The sequence below is a fragment of the Lepus europaeus genome, chromosome 22 (genome assembly GCF_033115175.1).
Source record: "Lepus europaeus isolate LE1 chromosome 22, mLepTim1.pri, whole genome shotgun sequence".
NCBI classification, from domain to species: Eukaryota; Metazoa; Chordata; class Mammalia; order Lagomorpha; family Leporidae; genus Lepus; species Lepus europaeus.
In genome coordinates, this window is record NC_084848.1 from 35,657,729 (window position 1) to 35,676,871 (window position 19,143).

The following is a 19,143-nucleotide window of genomic DNA, read 5'->3' on the forward strand; positions in this document are numbered from 1 at the left end:
TAAGTGGAAAATTCCACACCTGACCTTATGTGATGGGCTGCAGTCAAAATGCAGGTGCACTAAAAATACCGTATTACAAAGCTATCTGCAGGCTATGTGTACATGAAACATACACTAATTTCATATTTAGAATTGGGGGTCCTGTCCCCAAGATACCTCATTATGTATATGCAGATATTCTAAAATCTGAAAAAATCTGAAATCCAAAGCACTTCTGGCCCCCAATGTTTCGGATAAGCGATACTAAACTGTTGTAGCATTATTTTCATAATGTCTGAGCTGCTAAAATCTTGATGACATACCTAGTTCCACATTTTGAAACTTCCAGGATACTTCTAACTACATATGGAATAAAATTTAAAATGGATGGGAGCAAGTGGTACTCAATTTTTACTTGTCTTTAAAAAAATGTACTATAAATGTGATAGGTAAAGATACGTTAAACATTCCCACTATAAAACATGAGGCTTTCTTCTCACACTTCTGTTTGTTGGAGTTTTAATCTACTTCCCAAATAATTCCACTTTTACCACCATTAAGTTTAATGTTTTATAATTCATTGAAAGAGAGTCACCTCTTATGCTATTACTACCACAATTTTAATGATCTATGATCACTTTAGAATTTACTGTACATGGGTGAAATGGTGATGGCCTTCTTGCTGGTAGAATGCTACAGCAGTACAGAGCATCATATGGCAAGAGACAGCGTTTATCCTTCCATCTCTCCTTAAAAAGCTATAGCAATTCAATCTCGAGAGCTTCACCCTAATTTTATCATAATCACTTCTCAAAGCTTCACCTCTAAACACCACATTCAGACTACATTTCAACCCTCTCAATACCTAACAATGGGGATTAAATCTCTACACAAGAAGCTTTAAGGGGCACTCAAACCATATCTAAACTCAAACCATATCTAAACTATAGCGAAAGTGTTTTTTTTCTTCTTAAATATATTGGTTCAGTCCTTTTTAGTCTCTTCATCTTAATTTTGCTTTTAACTTTCGTATCTTTCATTCTTCTAAGTTATTACATGAGTTTGATTTACTTTTTGAAAAACGAATTTTCAGTAATTTTTCTTCTGACCATTTGTCTCTTATTTTTCCATTTTAGGATGGAGAATGATATGTAGAAGTTATAATCAAATTGCTCTTGGGGCAGTTATGCAAATTACTTTTAAATGGCATATTAAAATGTGTTTGGCATCAGAAATGTGACCAAAAATTAATTAACATTAAAGAATGATACTGAATTTACACAGGCAAGATGATAGTATGTGGCTGTTTTTGAAAAGCATATCTTTATGTTTTAGAAATTCAGACTCAACGTGAAATTATAATAAAGGCTTTACTCACCTTCTAAAAATTTAAAGACATCTTAATGTAATTAAGCTGATGACTTTTTGTGATGATTAACAGATATTACCACCTCTGTTTTTATTTTGATTAAGCAGAAAAACTACCATCTAAATCACTCGATAGAATACAGCTTTGAAAATATCTGAAGATTGATTTGATTTCATGGCTGGTATACTAGTGGATACATGAAATTTATAGTTATATTCTAGCCTAAAATATATTTGGAAGAGTTATTCTTGTCAAAGGAAAAACAGAGCCAGACACATCTTGTTTTGGAGTGAACAGCTGGTTTCTCCACAATCAGAAATATATGTTTAACAGTTTCAGTAATGTATCCCTGATGTGATATGGCCCTTTTCTATCCCAAAAGACCATCTTCTCGGTCACTGGAATCTACACAGGAAAAGAAAAGCTTCTAATTCTCCAACCAGAATTATTTTTGAATAAAAAAAAGAACAAATCTCTATCCTCACTTAAAAAATGAAACAGCTGTTCTCCAATTCAAATATTTCAGTTTGCTCTCTTGCAGAAAAAAAAGAAAAAATGTTAACCCAGTAATTTCCCTAAGTCCTATTCAAAACATAAAAAAACAAAAAAATAGAGCAAGGCCGGCGCGGCTCAGTAGGCTAATCCTCTGCCTTGCGGCGCTGGCACACCGGGTTCTAGTCCTGGTCGGGGCGCCGGATTCTGTCCTGGTTGCCCCTCTTCCAGGCCAGCTCTCTGCTGTGGCCAGGGAGTGCAGTGGAGGATGGCCCAAGTGCTTGGGCCCTGCACCCCATGGGAGACCAGGAAAAGCACCTGGCTCCTGCCATCGGAACAGCGCGGTGCGCCGGCCACAGCGCGCCTACCGTGGTGGCCATTGGAGGGTGAACCAAGGGCAAAAAGGAAGACCTTTCTCTCTGTCTCCCTCTACTGTCCACTCTGCCTGTCAAAAATAAAAAAAAAAAAAATAGAGCAAGCAAAACGATCTTTTACTCTACCTACTTTTTATATTTTTATTTATATACATCTGAAATGGTTAAATTTTTGTTTAAAATGATAACTATGGGGCTAAGCTGGGGAAAAAAAAATCCATTATCCTATACTAGAAGACAGATAGCTTCAAGTTAAACTGGGAAATGTCTTTTTCCATAAGCTATTTGCCCTAACAACTCTCTACCACAGCTGTCAACTTCCAATTGCTCTAAACAAGTTAAGAAACTAAGGCACTGAAGTACACAGATCTCTTTTATTGTCTGTTTAAGATGAGCTCACCAGAAACTACAACACAAATTCTCTAAAGTGAATCTCTCCCATATAAAAGCATTCAACTATCTAGAAAAATACTTAAATTATGGTAAAATGTGGACTTGGGTTCAAAGTATAAGCAATGTGTAGTTTTTAAAATAAACATGAAATCAGTACCAGAAATGAGAATATAAACAATAGTACTTGTCCAATCTGTTACTATTTATATAGACTAGAGTAGAAACCAGCACAAAATAGTACTTAAAACAACCCTGGGTTGGCACTGTGATACAGCAGGTGAAGCCACCATCAGCAATGCTAGCACAATGCAGGGCCAGTTACAGTGCTCATTGCTCTACTTTCATTCCAGCTCCCTGCTAATGCACCTTAAAAAGCAGCAGAAGATGGCTCAAGTACCCAGGTCCCTGCCACCCATGCAGGAGACCCAGATGGAGTTCCTGGCTCCCAGTTTCGGCATGGTCCAGCCCCAGCCATTGCGGCTACTTGGGATGTCAACCAGTGAAGGGAAAATGGGAAACCTCTTTTTCCCTCTCTGTCACTCTGCCTTTAAAATAAATATTATGATTTTTATTAAATAAAGATTATTTTAAAATATAAAACAGCTCTATTTTATACATTCATATTATGGGTGAAGAATTTTTTAGATAAACACGTAAAAGATTATATTTTAGGAAATTTCTTTGATCCATTTCATTTGAACGTAAAAGCAAACCTGGGGTTGTCTTCAATCAGATTATTATAATCTTTTAATCAGATTAACTTTGTAAAACATGCCATAGGGTGTCAACTCTGGACAGAAAATAATTGTGACAACCATGGACTTTGTCCCATTAAAGTCCAGTTGTCCAAAGTACTTTTATATTTTGCAACATCTCCTGTGAAACTGCCCTTGCAAAGTAAAACCAAGATAAAATAAATGAATAGGAATCTAAAATTGAGGCCAAATTTCTTGTCATAACTAGATTATCTGACTATAAGCCAACCAAGATTTTGCTGAGAAAGAACAACATTTGCTCAATTCAGAGGATTAGAGAACTGTAGAAAGAAAAGCTTATATCCAAAATAAAGTTTGTTAGAGATTGTGAAACCAGGGTTTAATCTAAGGTTCTGGGTCTTGCATTGTGCTTTGAAAAATTATACTGGGGCAAGCATTTGACCTATCAGTTAAGATGGCACTTAGGACTCAGAATCCTCAGAGTGCCTGGGTTCAAGTTCCAACTCTGCTCTGAATTCCAGTTTCCTCCCAATATATACTCTAGGAAGTAGCAGGTGATGGCTCAAGTAGTTAGTGCCTGCCACCCTCGAGGTAAACTTGGATTGAGTTTTTGGCTCCAGGCTTCTGGGGAAGCACTGACTGTTCTAAGCATTTGGGAACCAGCAGGTAAGAAATCTCTCTCTCTCTCTTTTTCTCTCTCTCTGCCTTTCAAAGAAAGTAAAACATTATTTTATAAAATAAATTATCTGAATTATCCATCAGGAATATAATAAGGTATTTAAGTAATGAAAATCTGCAAAGCAAACTTAAAACATTAAAAACACTTGCTTTTATATGCCTTTTCCCTATTATTTCCTACTTAGATATAAATTACTATAATCTTTTATATCTCCAGTGTATCTTTCAAAAAAAAAATCTCTAAGTACATTACCAAGAATGACTCCTTCATCCAAACAACTTCTCACATACTCATGTCATCATAATCAACAGAAAAACATTAGAATGCAGTATTTGTTTATATGATTGACCCAGGCATTTACCACTAAGCTTTAGGAGATAGGAACACACACACACACACACACACGTATTACAGAATTATAACCCATAAGTTTAAGATCAAAATCATACTTTACAAATATTTATTGCTATGAGATGGGTGTGAAAGAGAAGAGTTAAAAGTATCTTGACTTAAGGTTCAATATAATTTCTGAATGAGTTTTGCGATGGATTAAAATCAAGTAGATAAAGTAGGAAAAATCCATATATATTCAATACAATAACTCACAATTCTGAGTAAAACTGGTTGATGGGCTAAAGAAGAATCTTGTTGAAATCAAGTTTTATGGATTGCTATTTTTACTTCAAGTACAGGTATCAAAGTTTCTTTATCTGCATTATTAAAAAAAAACTTTATAGCTTCTTTATGGTAATATTTCATTTAAAGTATTGGTAAGAGCACACAAATAGATTTGAATACCAAAAAAGAGTTCTATAGGATGAGCATCCCTAATACCAAATCTGAAATTCTCCAAAAATCTGAAAAATCTGGGTGCCAAGATGACATCACAAGTGGAAAATTCCACATCTAACATGCTTCAAGTTGTGATCTAACTGCAGGTACACCAAAAATATTGTATAAAGTTACCTTCAGACTATGTTTTAAGGAGTATATGAAACATAAATGTCTTGCACGTTTAGACTAGGATCCGATTCTCACAGTATCTCTTTATGTGTAAGCAAATATTTCAAAATCTGAAAGAAACTGAAATAACACTGGTACTAAGCATCTCAAATAAGGCACAGTCAACACACATGGCGGGGGGGGGGGGGGAGGATTAGTGATGTTTTACCTGGGTAAGTTGCTTACTCATTTTTTTAAAGATTTATTTATTTGAAAATCAGAGTTACAAAGAGGGAGAGGCAGAGGCAGAGAGACAGAGAGAATGAAAGAGGTCTTCTATTCACTGGTTCACTCCCTAGATGGACCCAACAGCCAGCAGTGGGCCAGGCCAAAGCCAAGAGCCAGGAGCTTTATCTAGGTCTCTCATGTGGGAGCAGGGACCCAAGGACTTGGGCCATTCTCCACTGCTTTCCCAGGAACATCAGCAGGGAGCTGAATTGGAAGTAGAGCAGCTGGGAATTGAACCAGCACCTATATGGAATGCGGGCAGTGCAGGCGGAGGCCTTACCAGCTAGACCACAGGAGTGGCCCCTTAACTATTTACTTATTTGACTGGAGAGGCAGAGAGACAGAACAGAGAGAGATAAATTCCTTATATCCTTATAAATATGTATGTTTAATTTTGTTGGAAGGGCAGGGAAGGATTCTTAATTTTTTCAGACAAGACAAAGAATAAGCCAGTGGGGCATTAATAATGTGTTAAAAATATACTTTCTGACTTCAAGAACTTTTAGTACTACACAAAACAGAGATCATGAATACACTAATTAAAAATATTTTTCCAAAGTATATTCTTCCTAGAAAAATTTTTCCCTTCTCCTTGAAAATTAATAATAATTTTCCTTTTCAATAGAAAAAGGAATGAAAATAAGAATTTTCTTAACAGCAATATTTGAAATTGAATTTACAATTCAAGTAAAATGCCAGTTTGGCTATAGTTTAAAATATTTTAAGAGATTAATGTAGTTTTTTGTTTGTTTGTTTGTTTGTTTGTTTTGGACAAGCAGAGTTAGACAGTGAGAGAGAGAAAGGTCTTCCTTTTCCGTTGGTTCACCCCGCAAACGGCCGCCACGGCTGGCGCACTGCGCCAATCCGAAACCAGGAGCCAGGTGCTTCCTCCTGGTCTCCCATGCAGGTGCAAGGCCCAAGCACTTGGGCCATCCACCACTGCACTCCCAGGCCATAGCAGAGAGCTGGACTGGAAGAGGAGCAACCGGGACAGAATCTGGTGCCCCAACCGGGACTAGAACTCAGAGTGCCAGTTCTGCAGGCAGAGGATTAGCCTAGTGAGCTGAGGCGCCAGCTGAAATAATGTAGTTTTAAACCATCAGCATGATTTACAAGTGAAGTTCTCTAATGCAGACTACAGAAATAAGCATATAAAGAATTAGCGCTGGGCCAGGCCAAAGCCAAGAGCCAGGAGCTTTCTCTAGGTCTCTCATGTAGGTGCAGGGGATCAAGCACTTGGGTGCAGGGGCCCAGCACCATGGGTGAAAAAGGCTTGGTCACCTAGAAAAACAAGAGGAAAAAAAAAGCTACTAAAGCAGGTGACAGGTACTTGTTACGGTGTAGGGAGCTAAACTATACCGTGACCATAGTTTAAATATAGTGAGTGAAAATTTAGTAAAAATGTGGAAATGAAAGAAGCTCAGAAGTCACTGTTGTTTTAAAATATTGTTATCTGTTTTAAATACAGATAATGGTCCTGTACTACCAGCTGACTAGAGTTAACTGAATGAGGTTATACTTGATAGTGGATAATTACCCCCTCCCTACAGGAGGCAAGTGTTCTCACTCTGCAGACACCTCTGAAGAATGGTCATGGGAGCATGTGACCAAGCCAGCAAACCAAGATCAGTCTGATTTTTAACGATCCCTTTAAACACTTGATTTTCGAATTTTTCCTACTGAAGTGTTGAGAAATGTGCACCTTAACGTTTACACAAGCAGGTCACTGGGTGCCATTCTGCTCTCATCAGACTCTTCTACCTTAAAGGGAAGCCAAATGACTGCTCATGAAAGCACGCCACCAATAACATTAGAAATGGACAGCAGCATAATGTTCCACAGTCTTTTAAATTTCAAGCATTTTTTTTTTAATTTTTGAAGAATTCTACTTACTCATTCATTGTTTCCCCATGAAAACGGTGCTCTCAGTTCCTTGTCAGTCAACAATATGCGCATGATCCCTGCCATTTCAGATCTCTTGCCTATGTAGACAGGCCTATCAGCTCTATCTTCTCAACCTCTCTCACTTCTGATGTATGCACGATGCTCCTCTTATTCTAAATGCTCTCCCAGTTCTTTTCTCTTTAAATACTAATCCAATTTAACAAAAATACTACTTTCCAATTAATATCACTAACATACCACTCTCTCATTAAACCTGTTTGTGCAAAAATCTTTCAAAAGCAGGTTGTGATTCTAAAATAGAAAAATACTTCCAGTATGTTAAGCAGAAAAACAAAACTCAAAAGCAAATAAATTCTATCCTTAGAAATACATAAGATTATGCATGAACTAGAAAATAGAACAAAAAATAAAAAGAATTTAGAAGGACCTGGGACTTGGGGTTTACTAATATTTCCTATTTGTTGTTAGAATGACATTTTAGAAATAAAAATTTTGAGTAACCACTTACAGTTCACGCACCATAAAGTTTAACCTCTATAATCTGTCTCCTAAATCTACCTTTCTAGGTTATTTTCCATCATTTATTTTCACAAAATCTGAAATTTCAGACACACTGAATTACCCCATTTCTCACTTGGGTTCCTGTACTGCTCCTTCCCAGCTACAGGCCACTGCTCTCACATCTAGGCACCCAATGGTAGGTTCCCCACCCCCATTTCTGCATGTCCAAATCCTACCTAGCTATCCTTTACATTTCAGTAAAATTAACACACTCTGCAAAATCTACCCCTGATGTCTCTTTCCTCAAAACTCCAATAAACACTTCATTTATTTCATCCCTGCAAGATGAGGTAGGCTCCAGTTTACATGCAAGGGCTCTACAAGTGTACGTGTGTAAGTAGCTCCCATTAGGTCAGGGACGTTGTTTTAGCCATCATTTATTTCTGCCAAGGCATTACATGGTGTCATTTTGAATAGAGACATAAAGTGAGTAAGTAATTTACTTTCAAAAGGTAAAAGTTAAGAAGACTAAAAACCAACAGCAATTCTTGCTTTTAGTTTCGTTATAATTTTCCTTTATTCAAGTTTATTTCTTACTCTAATCTTCTTACCTGAAGATATGTTATTCTCCGCTGAACCAGCTCTGTCAGATCTTTGGCCTCTTTTTCCCGCCAATCACCAGCTCCATCTGTTTGACTGAGGTAGTATAGATCTGTCATTATAGACCTGTTAAAGCAAGACGTATCAGAGGTCTGACTTCACTATAATGTTTCATGGCATTACACAAAGTTGTAAGAAAAAACCAAATTCTACAACGACTGATGATCACATTGATGCTGGAAACCGTCTTTCATTTTCTATCAAGGCTGTGCAATTCAAAACTTAGTCTCCACTACCCAAGACACATTCCTAGAACCAACTTTTTTGCTGTTGAGAAAGCACACTCTCCCCTCAGGTTAGTCAGCTACATCTGACTCCCAACTATAAACATCTGGGGAAAGTGGATACCCAAAACAATGAAATAGGTAGATTAACATAAGAGAATGAAAAACAAGTTGGTTTCTTGAATAATATCTCTTTGTTGAATAATATCTCTCTGTTGTGTTATTTCATGACCCCTCTTAAATTTTCTCTTCACATTTTTAGTTGGAAAAAAAAAGTCAAAATTTTGACACAACTGTGGTCTCAATGACAGTCACCAAATGTTTTCTTTAAGGGACTGACAGTAAATATTTTAAGCTTTGTGGGCCTCTGTTGATTTTGTAACAGGAAAACTGACATAGACAATACATGTATTAATGTGAGTAGCCATGTTCTGATAAAACTTTATTTACAAAAACAGACAATGAGCCAGATTTGACCCTGGGGCCATAATTTGCTGATCCTGGTCTAAACCAGTAAAATCATTTAAGATATTGTCACATTCTGAGTAGCATCAGTAATTTCAACTATACCATGCTAGATTTCCTGAAAATTACATTAAAATCCCCAGTAAACTACGAAGAGAAACTTGAGGTACATGGTTTTATGGATTTTAATTATAAGCTATGACTTGCATGTGGAAATAAAGAAAAGTAAAAAATTAACTCTCCTCTCTTTCTCTAACACCCTCTTGACATCAAATAATGGAGTCAATTTCTAACCACACAGCAGCACCATCACTGCTACCAACACAGCCATCATCTTCTCTCACCTGATTTTACAATAGCCTCAAAACAGCTTAACAGTCTCCTGGCTTCCATCCTACCCTACATCTATTCTTAAGATCTAGCCAGATTCTGCTAAAACATCAAGTAACTTTTTCTTTTTTTTTTTTTGACAGGCAGAGTGGACAGTGAGAGAGAGAGAGAGACAGAGAGAAAGGTCTTCCTTTTGCCGTTGGTTCACCCTCCAATGGCCGCCGCGGTAGCGCGCTGCGGCCGGCGCACCAAGCTGATCCGATGGCAGGAGCCAGGGGCTTCTCCTGGTCTCCCATGGGGTGCAGGGCCCAAGGACTTGGGCCATCCTCCACTGCACTCCCTGGCCACAGCAGAGAGCTGGCCTGGAAGAGGGGCAACCGGGACAGGATCGGTGCCCCGACCGGGACTAGAACCTGGTGTGCCGGCGCCGCAAGGCGGAGGATTAGCCTAGTGAGCCACGGCGCCGGCCAACATCAAGTAACTTTATTCTTTGCTTCTTCACAGTGAATTGGCTTTTCATCTCAGAGTCAAAGCTAAAGTTAAACTTTGATCTACAAGATTTCACATGATGTGGCTCTCCACTTGGTCTTACTTCTTACTATTATCATCTTGGTTTACTCTCTTCAACCACACTGATCCTATTGCTAACACCTGAAAATGACAGGCACGGTTCTACTGCAAAGCTTTTCAATTTGCTTCTCCTTGCCCTGGAATGGTGGTTTCTCTGATGTCCATCCACATGGTTCACTCAAATGTCCTTCAAATCTTTGCTAAATGTTACCTCCACCAGGCTTTCCCAGACCGTTATAGCTAAAAACACAACATACCACCACCACCACCACCACCACTATCACCATCCCTTGGCTTTCCCTCTCCTCTTTCCTAGTATGATTTTTATCCTAAGCAATTATCACTTCTAATATATAACATCATTTACTTATTACTTTATTATCACTCTCCTCCTACTAGAATTTAAGTTCTATGCAAGAAAGGTTTTTTAAAATGTTTTAAAATCAGCACTTGGACCAGTGCTGGTTATAGACAAAAAATTTCAGTAAGTATCTTTAGATGTGAAAGAAAAAGTAGCAAAAGAAAAACCTTCCAGAGTTTTAGATAATGGTGATCACCTTTCTTTAACTTTTCACAGATCTAATCTGGTAAAACAGTGACTTGAGGAATAATCCTTAAGCAGGTACAGCTCCAGCTCCATGCCTTCTCTCTCAGCTTCACATCACTGCCTCTATTCAAGGCATGCTTAAGAGTACAGATTATTTGTGAAAATTATAAAGTCAGAAAGGAATATTTATGTATATATATATATATATAATTATCACGTTTCTAGAAGTATCCTGCAATTATGATATAAATATAAAGCGGTAGTTTGAAGTTCCAAGAGTACTTAGAGAAAACTGATCCATAATACTAAAAACAGAGATTCTAAGATGGCTAAATAGGAAAAAGACATGCTGATTTTGATCAGGGAAGACAGCAGGAAAAAAGTGGAGAGAGTGCATTCCCGGGGGAGCGTCAGAGAGAAGCTTGAGTGGAAATTCTACAGACAGAAGAGGACATCAAGGAGCAGCGTGGAAAGTCCGGATGCAGAGCAGCAAGAGCAGATACCACCCACTCCTGCAGCCAAGCGCCAGCTTCTGAGAGCGAGATAAGAACAGACTGCAGGAGCCCATGCATCTGGTGACACCGCCTGAGGAAGAACCTTGGGACCACACTGACTTTGAGTCCGGCCTGGAGCCATGGCTGGGGGCAGGGTACCCAAGGAATCCAGTAAAGGAAGGCACATTTCTTTCTCCCCAGCCTCCCACAAGGGCACCCGGCAAGGCAGCATCCTGATGCCAGCAGAGGCTGCAGTAGCTCTCAGGTGTGTGATCAGGAAAATTTACCAGAGGGGAAAATCTGCATTGCCCACTGACTTTGAGTCTGGCTGGGAGGGTTGGCATGAGGCTGGGCACCCGTTTAGGACTTGGGGTGCTCCTATCCCCTGAACCCATCACAGGCTCTGGGGCTCCAACTGCCAAAGCAGGGCGCCCACAAGCAGCTGGCTCAGGGAATGTCTGCTCTCTCGGTGAATGAGGCAGGCTTGCAGGCCTGGCAGTGGACCCTCTGCACCCTGTGACTGTGGAAGCCTTGTGTGCTGTGACTGTAGAAGAGAAAAATAAAGCCCAGAGATGTTAAGTATTCTGAAATTAAGAGAAAGGATTGTAGAGTCAAATGGCTCTGTTACTTACATAAGCTACTTAATTTCTCTAGGTCTGAATATAACTTTAATTATAAAAAGAAGAATAAACTATTCTCCCCTTATCTGTAGGAGACACATTCTAAGACCTTCAGTGGATGCCTGAAATGTCAGATAGTACGAAGCCCTATAAACTCACTTTTTTCCTAGACAGACATTTTTAATATAAGTTTAACTTACAAACTAAGCACAATAAAAGATTAACATCCATACTCTTGTGCTTTAGCACCATTATTAAGTAAAATAAGGGTGACTTGAACACAAGGGCAGCAGTGCAGTCCATGAGAGTAGATCTGAGAAACACAGCTACCAAAGCGCCTAGTGTGTTGGGAAGATATACAGTGGATACACCGGGCAAAGGGATGGTTCATACATGGGAACTTCTGTGCCTGTGGACTTGGGATGAACCATCCTTATGGCACACTGATGTTTTTCCCAAATTGGAAGCTCTCCAAGCCCCACTGTTTAGGGTTTTCATGGAGTGCCATTATGTAGAAATGAATTAAGTCATCGGGCACCGATGATTAACTCATCTGTAGCCCCAGTCTCATCCCCAGAGGTCAAGAGACAGGGATGAAAGTTAAGACTACATAATCACGTGGTTGGTTCCTCTGGCAGACAGCCTCCAGCCTGTACTGTATAGGGACCCACCAAGAGTCCCTTCATTAGCATGAACACAGCCATCCTTGAGTGTGTTAATTATGAACAGCAAAGACTGCTCCTCTCTTCACTACCATTCAAGAAATTCCATGAATTTCAGAAGCTTTGTGCCAAGAACTGGAGCTGAAGAGCAGATATATATTATTTATTATATCGTAACATCACACTTAAGAATGTATCAAAAGAGTCAATTCTTGGGACCTACTCCAGACCTACTGAATCGGAAACTGGGAAGTAGATTTAGCTACCTATGTTTTAAGACACCAGGGGATTCTGATGCTTCACTAAAGTTTGAAAACCTCAATGATCCTTAAAAATTAGGACAGAACATTTTAGCTTCCCCACTGATAATACAACTATGTGTTTGAAAGAGTGTTCTCGGCCGGCGCCGCAGCTCACTAGGCTAATCCTCCGCCTTGCAGCGCCGGCACACCAGGTTCTAGTCCCGGTCGGGGCACCGATCCTGTCCCGGTTGCCCCTCTTCCAGGCCAGCTCTCTGCTGTGGCCAGGGAGTGCAGTGGAGGATGGCCCAAGTGCTTGGGCCCTGCACCCCATGGGAGACCAGGAGAAGCCCCTGGCTCCTGCCATCGGATCAGTGCGGTGTGCCGGCCGCAGCGCGCCGGCCACGGCGGCCATTGGAGGGTGAACCAACGGCAAAGGAAGACCTTTCTCTCTGTCTCTCTCTCTCACTGTCCACTCTGTCAAAATAAATAAATAAAAAGTAGTCCATCTGTGTTTAAAAAAAAAAGGAAGAAAGAGTGTTCTCAGGTGTCTTTGTCAGTAAGTACTGCAATTCAAACCAGTGACTGCCAAGAACTGGGAGGAGCTGAAGGTGTTTCCTACAAAGGGGCATGAAGAAACATTAGGGGACAACAATAATGTCCATTTTCATGGGTATCAAACTCTGAACATTTGTCAAAACTCATAAAACTAGAAAAATGTATGTCTTTTTATCTGTAAATTGTGCCACTATTAAATCAATTTAGGAGGGAAGAAATGATGATTAGTATTTCTAAACAATGGTCCTGGAAAGTGACATCAGCAAGATAAAGGAATATTAGATCCCCTGATACCAAACCCCTACATGTATGTCCCTTAGTGGAGGCAAGACCCAGTTTCTCCTCTGAACTGCACAATCCTTCCAAAGCCATCCTCAAACACCACAGGACAAGAAATCAAAGAAAAAAATCCCGTAACAAGCTCTATGCCCATATAACAGCTCAAAGAAAACACAGAAGATGGATCTTCACTCAAGCTATCCCCATAACATTATCGGTTACTTCTCTTGAGGGGGATAAGGTAGCTAGGGATATATTAGACCATGTGTGTAAGAGGGGCTGAAGAAAAATGAGAATTTTTGTGTGGTTGAATGAGGACAGTAATGCAGAAGCAAGTCTTGCCAGCAATTACATACCAAAAGTATTGCTTTTGTTTGATAACCTAGTTATGTGGGTCACAAACTGCTGCCTGGGGCAACATAGGGTATCTTCTCTACCTTTTATTATTATCTATTATGAAGTTCAGAAAGGAACTTTAGGAATTCGACATTCAGGAAGCCCTGAATATCCCAGAAACATTGGGGGAGGTAGGGTGGAGAAATGGTGGGCATACCCAATTTCTATAAAAACTATAGTCTGAATACAGATTGGGATCTCAGTTCTTCCCTGAAACGCCTACCTAGTCTGTCAAGTTTACTCTGTTCATTAACTTTGGCTAGAATGTTTACTGTTTAAAACAAACAAACAACAACAAAAAAACTCAGACTCTCTTCTGTTCCCAGACTCTCTTCTGTGCTTTAGCATTAATCACTTAATAAAAGGAACTCAAGGGCCTGGCACGGTGGTCTAGCAGGTGAAGCTGCCACCTGCAGTGCTGGCATCCCATATGGGTGCTGGTTTAAGTTCTGGCTGCTCCACTTCTGATTCAGCACTTTGCTATGGCCTGGGAAAGCAGTAAAAGACAGCCCAAGTGCTTGGGCCCCTGCACCCAAATGAGAGATCCGGAAGAAGCTCCTGGCCCCTGGCTTTGGATTGGCACAGCTCCAGCTGTTGCAGCCATTTGGGGAGTGAACCAGTGGATGGAAGACACCTCTCTCTCTCTCTCTTTTTCTCTTTCTCTCCCTCCCTCCCTCCCGCCATTCTGTAACAATGTCTTTCAAATAAATAAATAAATAAATATATTTTTTTAAGATTTTTATTTATTTATTTAACAGGTAGAGTTTCAGACAGTGGGAGGGAAAGACAGAGAGAAAGGTCTTCCTTCTGTTGGTTCACTCCCCAAATGGCTGCTACGGCCAGAGCTACACCGATCTGAAGCCAGGAGCCAGTTGCCTCCTCCTGGTCTCCCATACAGGTGTAGGGGCCCAAGTACCTGGGCCATCCTCCACTGCCTTCCTGGGCCACAGTAGAGAGCTAGACTAGCAGAGGACTAGAACCCGGCGCCCATATGAGATGCCAGCACCACAGGCGGATTAAACAAGTGAGCCACAGTGCCGGCCCCTATAAATAAATAAATCTTAAAGGGGTGGGGGTGGGGAATTCACTGGGTCCCATGCTGTGGTACAGCAGGTAAAGCTGCTGCCTGCAGTGCCAGCATCCTGCGCTGATTTGAGTCCCAACTGCTCCACTTCCCATCCTGCTCTCTGCTATAGCCTGGGAAAGCAGTAAAAGATGGCCCAAGTCCTTGGGCCCCTGTACCCACATGGGAGAAATGGAAGAGGCTCTTGGCTCCTGGCTTCAGATTGACACAGCTCTGGCACTGTGGCTATCTGGGGAGTGAATCAGTGGATGGAAGACCTCTCTCTCTCTCTCTCTCTCTCTCACTCTCTGCCTTTCAAATAAATAAATAAATCTTTAAAAAAAAAAAAAAAAAAAGGAATTCACTGACTTGAAGAATTGGTCCACCTGACTCTAATTACTGAACTCCAGAAGTAATTGGCTTCTCTAATAGATAAGACCTGGAGGGCCAGTATTGTCTGGAGAGGTTTGTTCAGTGAAATTCCAGGTCTGGGATAGAATATAACTACCTGTTTCATGTAATCCGCACATACAACTGAATCCCACCTGGCCATCATAAAGATTCCCTAAAGAGCACGGCATAGCTGACAATCAAAGGAAAGACCACACGAATCATTGACCAATAATGGACTTGGATCAAGTAGTAGTCCTAAAACTTTTATGGATCCACAAAGACTCCACATATACAAAGTCAGCTTGAGAAAGAAGAACAAACGTAGAAGCATTATAATTCCAGTTTCAAATTATATTAGAAAGCCATAATAATCATATCAGTATGATATAAGCAGTCACATAGAACAATGGAATAAAATAGTCCAAAAATAATTCCACACATATACAGACAATCTTTGACAAGGGCACCAAAAAGATGATGTGGGGAGAAAATGTCTTCAATTAATAACTCTAGGAAAAATGGATATCCACATATAAAAGAAAGAAGGTGGATATTTGTTGGATTTTGTATATCTTACACACAATACACAAAATTAACTTGAAATGGATTAAACACTTAAAATGGAAAAACTTAAAACTCTAAGATTAAAATATAAGAAAGGGCCAGCGTTGTGGCACAGCAGGTAAAGCTGCTGCTGCAATGCCAGTATCCCATATGGGTGCTGGTTAGAGTCTCAGCCGCTCCAATTCTGATCCAGCTCTCTGCTGTGGCCTGGGAAAGCAGTAGAAGATGGCCCAAGTCCTTGTGCTCCTGCACCCACGTGGGAGACCTGGAAGAAGCTCCTGGCTCCTGGCTTTGGATCAGCTTAACTCAGGCCATTGCAGCCATTTGGAGAGTTAACCAGTAGATGGAAGATTTTTCTCTCTCTTTCTCTCTCTGCCTCTCTGTTACTCTGCCTTTCAAATAAATAAATAAATCTTTAAAAAAAAACCATATGGGAAACATTTAATGACACTGGTTTTAGTAATGACTTCTTTTCAAAAATGACAATAAAAGCAGAGGCAATAAGAATAAAAATAAACAACTAGAACTATGAGCATATTTCATAAAGCTCATGGAGTATAGTTTAAAAGAAACACATTTTGGTGCAAAACAATTTTGAAATCAATGCATATCATTTTCCAAAATCTTTTTGAAGAAGCCCTCAAACATCATATTTGCACAGCCAAAGAAATAATCATCACAATGAAAAGACAAACTGCACGGAATGGGAGAACATATTTGCAAATCATAGACCTGATAAGGATTATATAAGGAATGCACAGAAAAACTAGTAATAATAATGTTATTAAAAAATAGGAAAAAGAACTGGATAGATTTTTTCAAAGAAGACAAATAACCAACAGGCATATGAAAAGGTGCTCAGCCTCACTAATCATGAGGGAAATGTGCATCCAGACCACAAGGAGACATCATTTCATACCTTTTAAGACAAGAAGTAAGTACCGGAGAGGGTATGGAGAAAAGGAAACCCTCATTTAGCATTGGTAGGAATACAAATTGGAACAGCCATTATGTCAAACAGCATAGAGGTTCCTCAAAAAATTAAAAATAGAATTAACATAGATCCAGCAATCCCACTTCTGGGTATATAGTAAAAGAAAATGAAACCACTATCTTAACAGATATCTGCCTTCCATATTCACTTCAGCGGATGAGTAATTCATGATAGCCAATAAATCAAAACAACCAAAGTGTCTATTAATTGATGACTGGATAAAGAAAATGTCACACATGTGAGAAATTATGTGTCAAATCCAAAAAGCTCTAATCGATAGAAGCAGAGATTAGAAAGGTGGTTGTTAGTGGCTTGGGGTGGGAGGGAAATAAATGGGGAGATGTTGCTCAAAAGGTACAAACTTTCAGTTACATGGTGAACAGGTTCTGAGGATCTAATACACAGCATAATGACTAAAATAATACTGCATTGTTTACTTGAAATCTGCTAAGATAGCACAGCACAAATGTTCTCTTTCTCTCTCACAAGCACACATACATGGTAACTGTGTGGTGAAGGATTGTTCACTGATTTGATTGTGATGTATATATATATATGTATATATATATATATATTTAATATCACATAGAACACTTTGAATATATACAAATTTTACTTGTCAATTCTACCAAAATATAGCCTGACAAATGAAAACAGTCCTAGGAGAGAAAGTAATTCCTTCAAAGAAACAAAAGCCCAGAATGTTTTTCCCTAAATAGATGTCTTTCTTGGCCTAAAAATAAGAGTGATTCATAGGGAAATCTAAACAAGAAAATCAACAGGCTCAAACTTCAACTGCCTTCTCAGAATAGACAGACTTTCAGTCCAGAGACATCTTATACACTATAATTTGGGCAAGTATAAAAGTGAAATGGGAATTTCTGTGTCACATAAAAATTACCAAAAGCAAACATAAAAGTCTCTTTTACTTTTAATTCTTATCCTTGCAAATTTACAAAATGGTCAGTGAGAGAATATAATCTATACAATACACATCGTTCTAGTTTACATTCACTCCTTTAAAGGTTTTTTTTCTCTAATGTTTGGTTGTAGCTTGCTCATTACTTACATGGCTGCATTCTAATCTTGCTTCCTGGAATTAAGTTAGGACCCTGTGAAGTTTTACCTCGGATTCATTTAATTTCTGCTTAAGACAGCAAAAGAAACTAACTTGGATACCTTTACTTCCATTTTGTTTTCAGTGAAATATCACTAACATACATTAAATCATAATATATTCAAAACAGAATGCAACAAAAATGTAACATTTATATCAATTTCTCATATGCACATTTATTAAATTCACCTTCATTTGTACATATAATCACAAAGTACATGTACAAATTAGTTGCAGAAAATAATTAAAGAATTTTCAGCAACAAAGACCTAAAATTAAATTCTCAAGTAATTTCATCAAATAACTCAAACTTTAAACATTCAACCAGAAGTCAACATAATTCTCTTTTATATACCATATAGTCTATTCCTGTCAAATCTTCAAATCTGCATTTTTCTTTAAAAAAGCAATAAGCAAATTCCACAGGAAAAAACTTCTTCACAGAAGGTTGGTGCCTAAAATCATCTTTGGGGTACAAATGCATTAAGGACAAAATTAGTTATCATTTGGTCTAGTGATCTAAGTGTGGCCTAACTGTAAGCTGTGTTAAAAATTCCAAGACTGGTTAATGCATAGCTTGATTAATTCTATGTTCCTTGAAATCTATGCTACCATTTTTCTGTGGATTCATTAATGCTAAAATTATTCCAATAAACTAATAGATTTTATATGTAATTTAACTTAACACAGTAGAGCAAATTTTTAAAAAATCATTATAATATTGCTGATAATGTGAATACATATGAATCGCTTGTTTGTGTGGGGTTATTCTTGACCTCCTCACAGTGGTAGGCTGTGCTAAGACAACAATTTTTCTTTTATTGTTCACTAATGAGAAATTGATTGCCATCAGAATCCTACTGGGAGCACAGACTTTTAAATATAAGAACCTCAAGGCTTCCAAGGAATGCCAAGTGCTATTCGCCAGGCTGGGCCTCGTCCAACTCTTCGCCATCTGGCTCCAACTGGTAATGCTCCGGCCTCTCGTGGCCTCCCTACTACCACTCAGAGAGTCGGTGTTCCTACAGCCGTGCAGAATCTAGCACCCCGCGCTGCTGTTGCTGCTGCTGCCCCTCGGGCTGTCGCTCCATATAAATATGCGTCCAGTGTCCGCAGCCCTCACCCTGCCATACAGCCTTTGCAGGCACCCCAGCCTGCTGTCCATGTGCAGGGGCAAGAGCCCCTGACTGCCTCCATGCTGGCTGCAGCACCCCCCCAGGAACAGAAACAGATGCTGGGAGAACGATTGTTCCCGCTCATCCAAACAATGCACTCAAACCTGGCGGGCAAGATCACGGGCATGCTGCTGGAGATCGACAACTCGGAGCTG

The 19,143-nt window shown here is 39.4% G+C and overlaps 1 protein-coding gene across 6 annotated transcripts in view; it reads right to left on the minus strand.

The window, feature by feature from the left end:
- Positions 1–19,143, minus strand: part of FUT8 (fucosyltransferase 8) — a 301,772-nt gene that overhangs the window by 94,179 nt on the left and 188,450 nt on the right. For all 6 annotated transcript variants that reach the window (XM_062181585.1, XM_062181583.1, XM_062181586.1 and 3 more), the window contains one exon: positions 8,250–8,364. In XM_062181585.1, the coding sequence (XP_062037569.1) occupies positions 8,250–8,364 (115 nt within the window). The remainder of the gene's footprint in view (positions 1–8,249; positions 8,365–19,143) is intronic.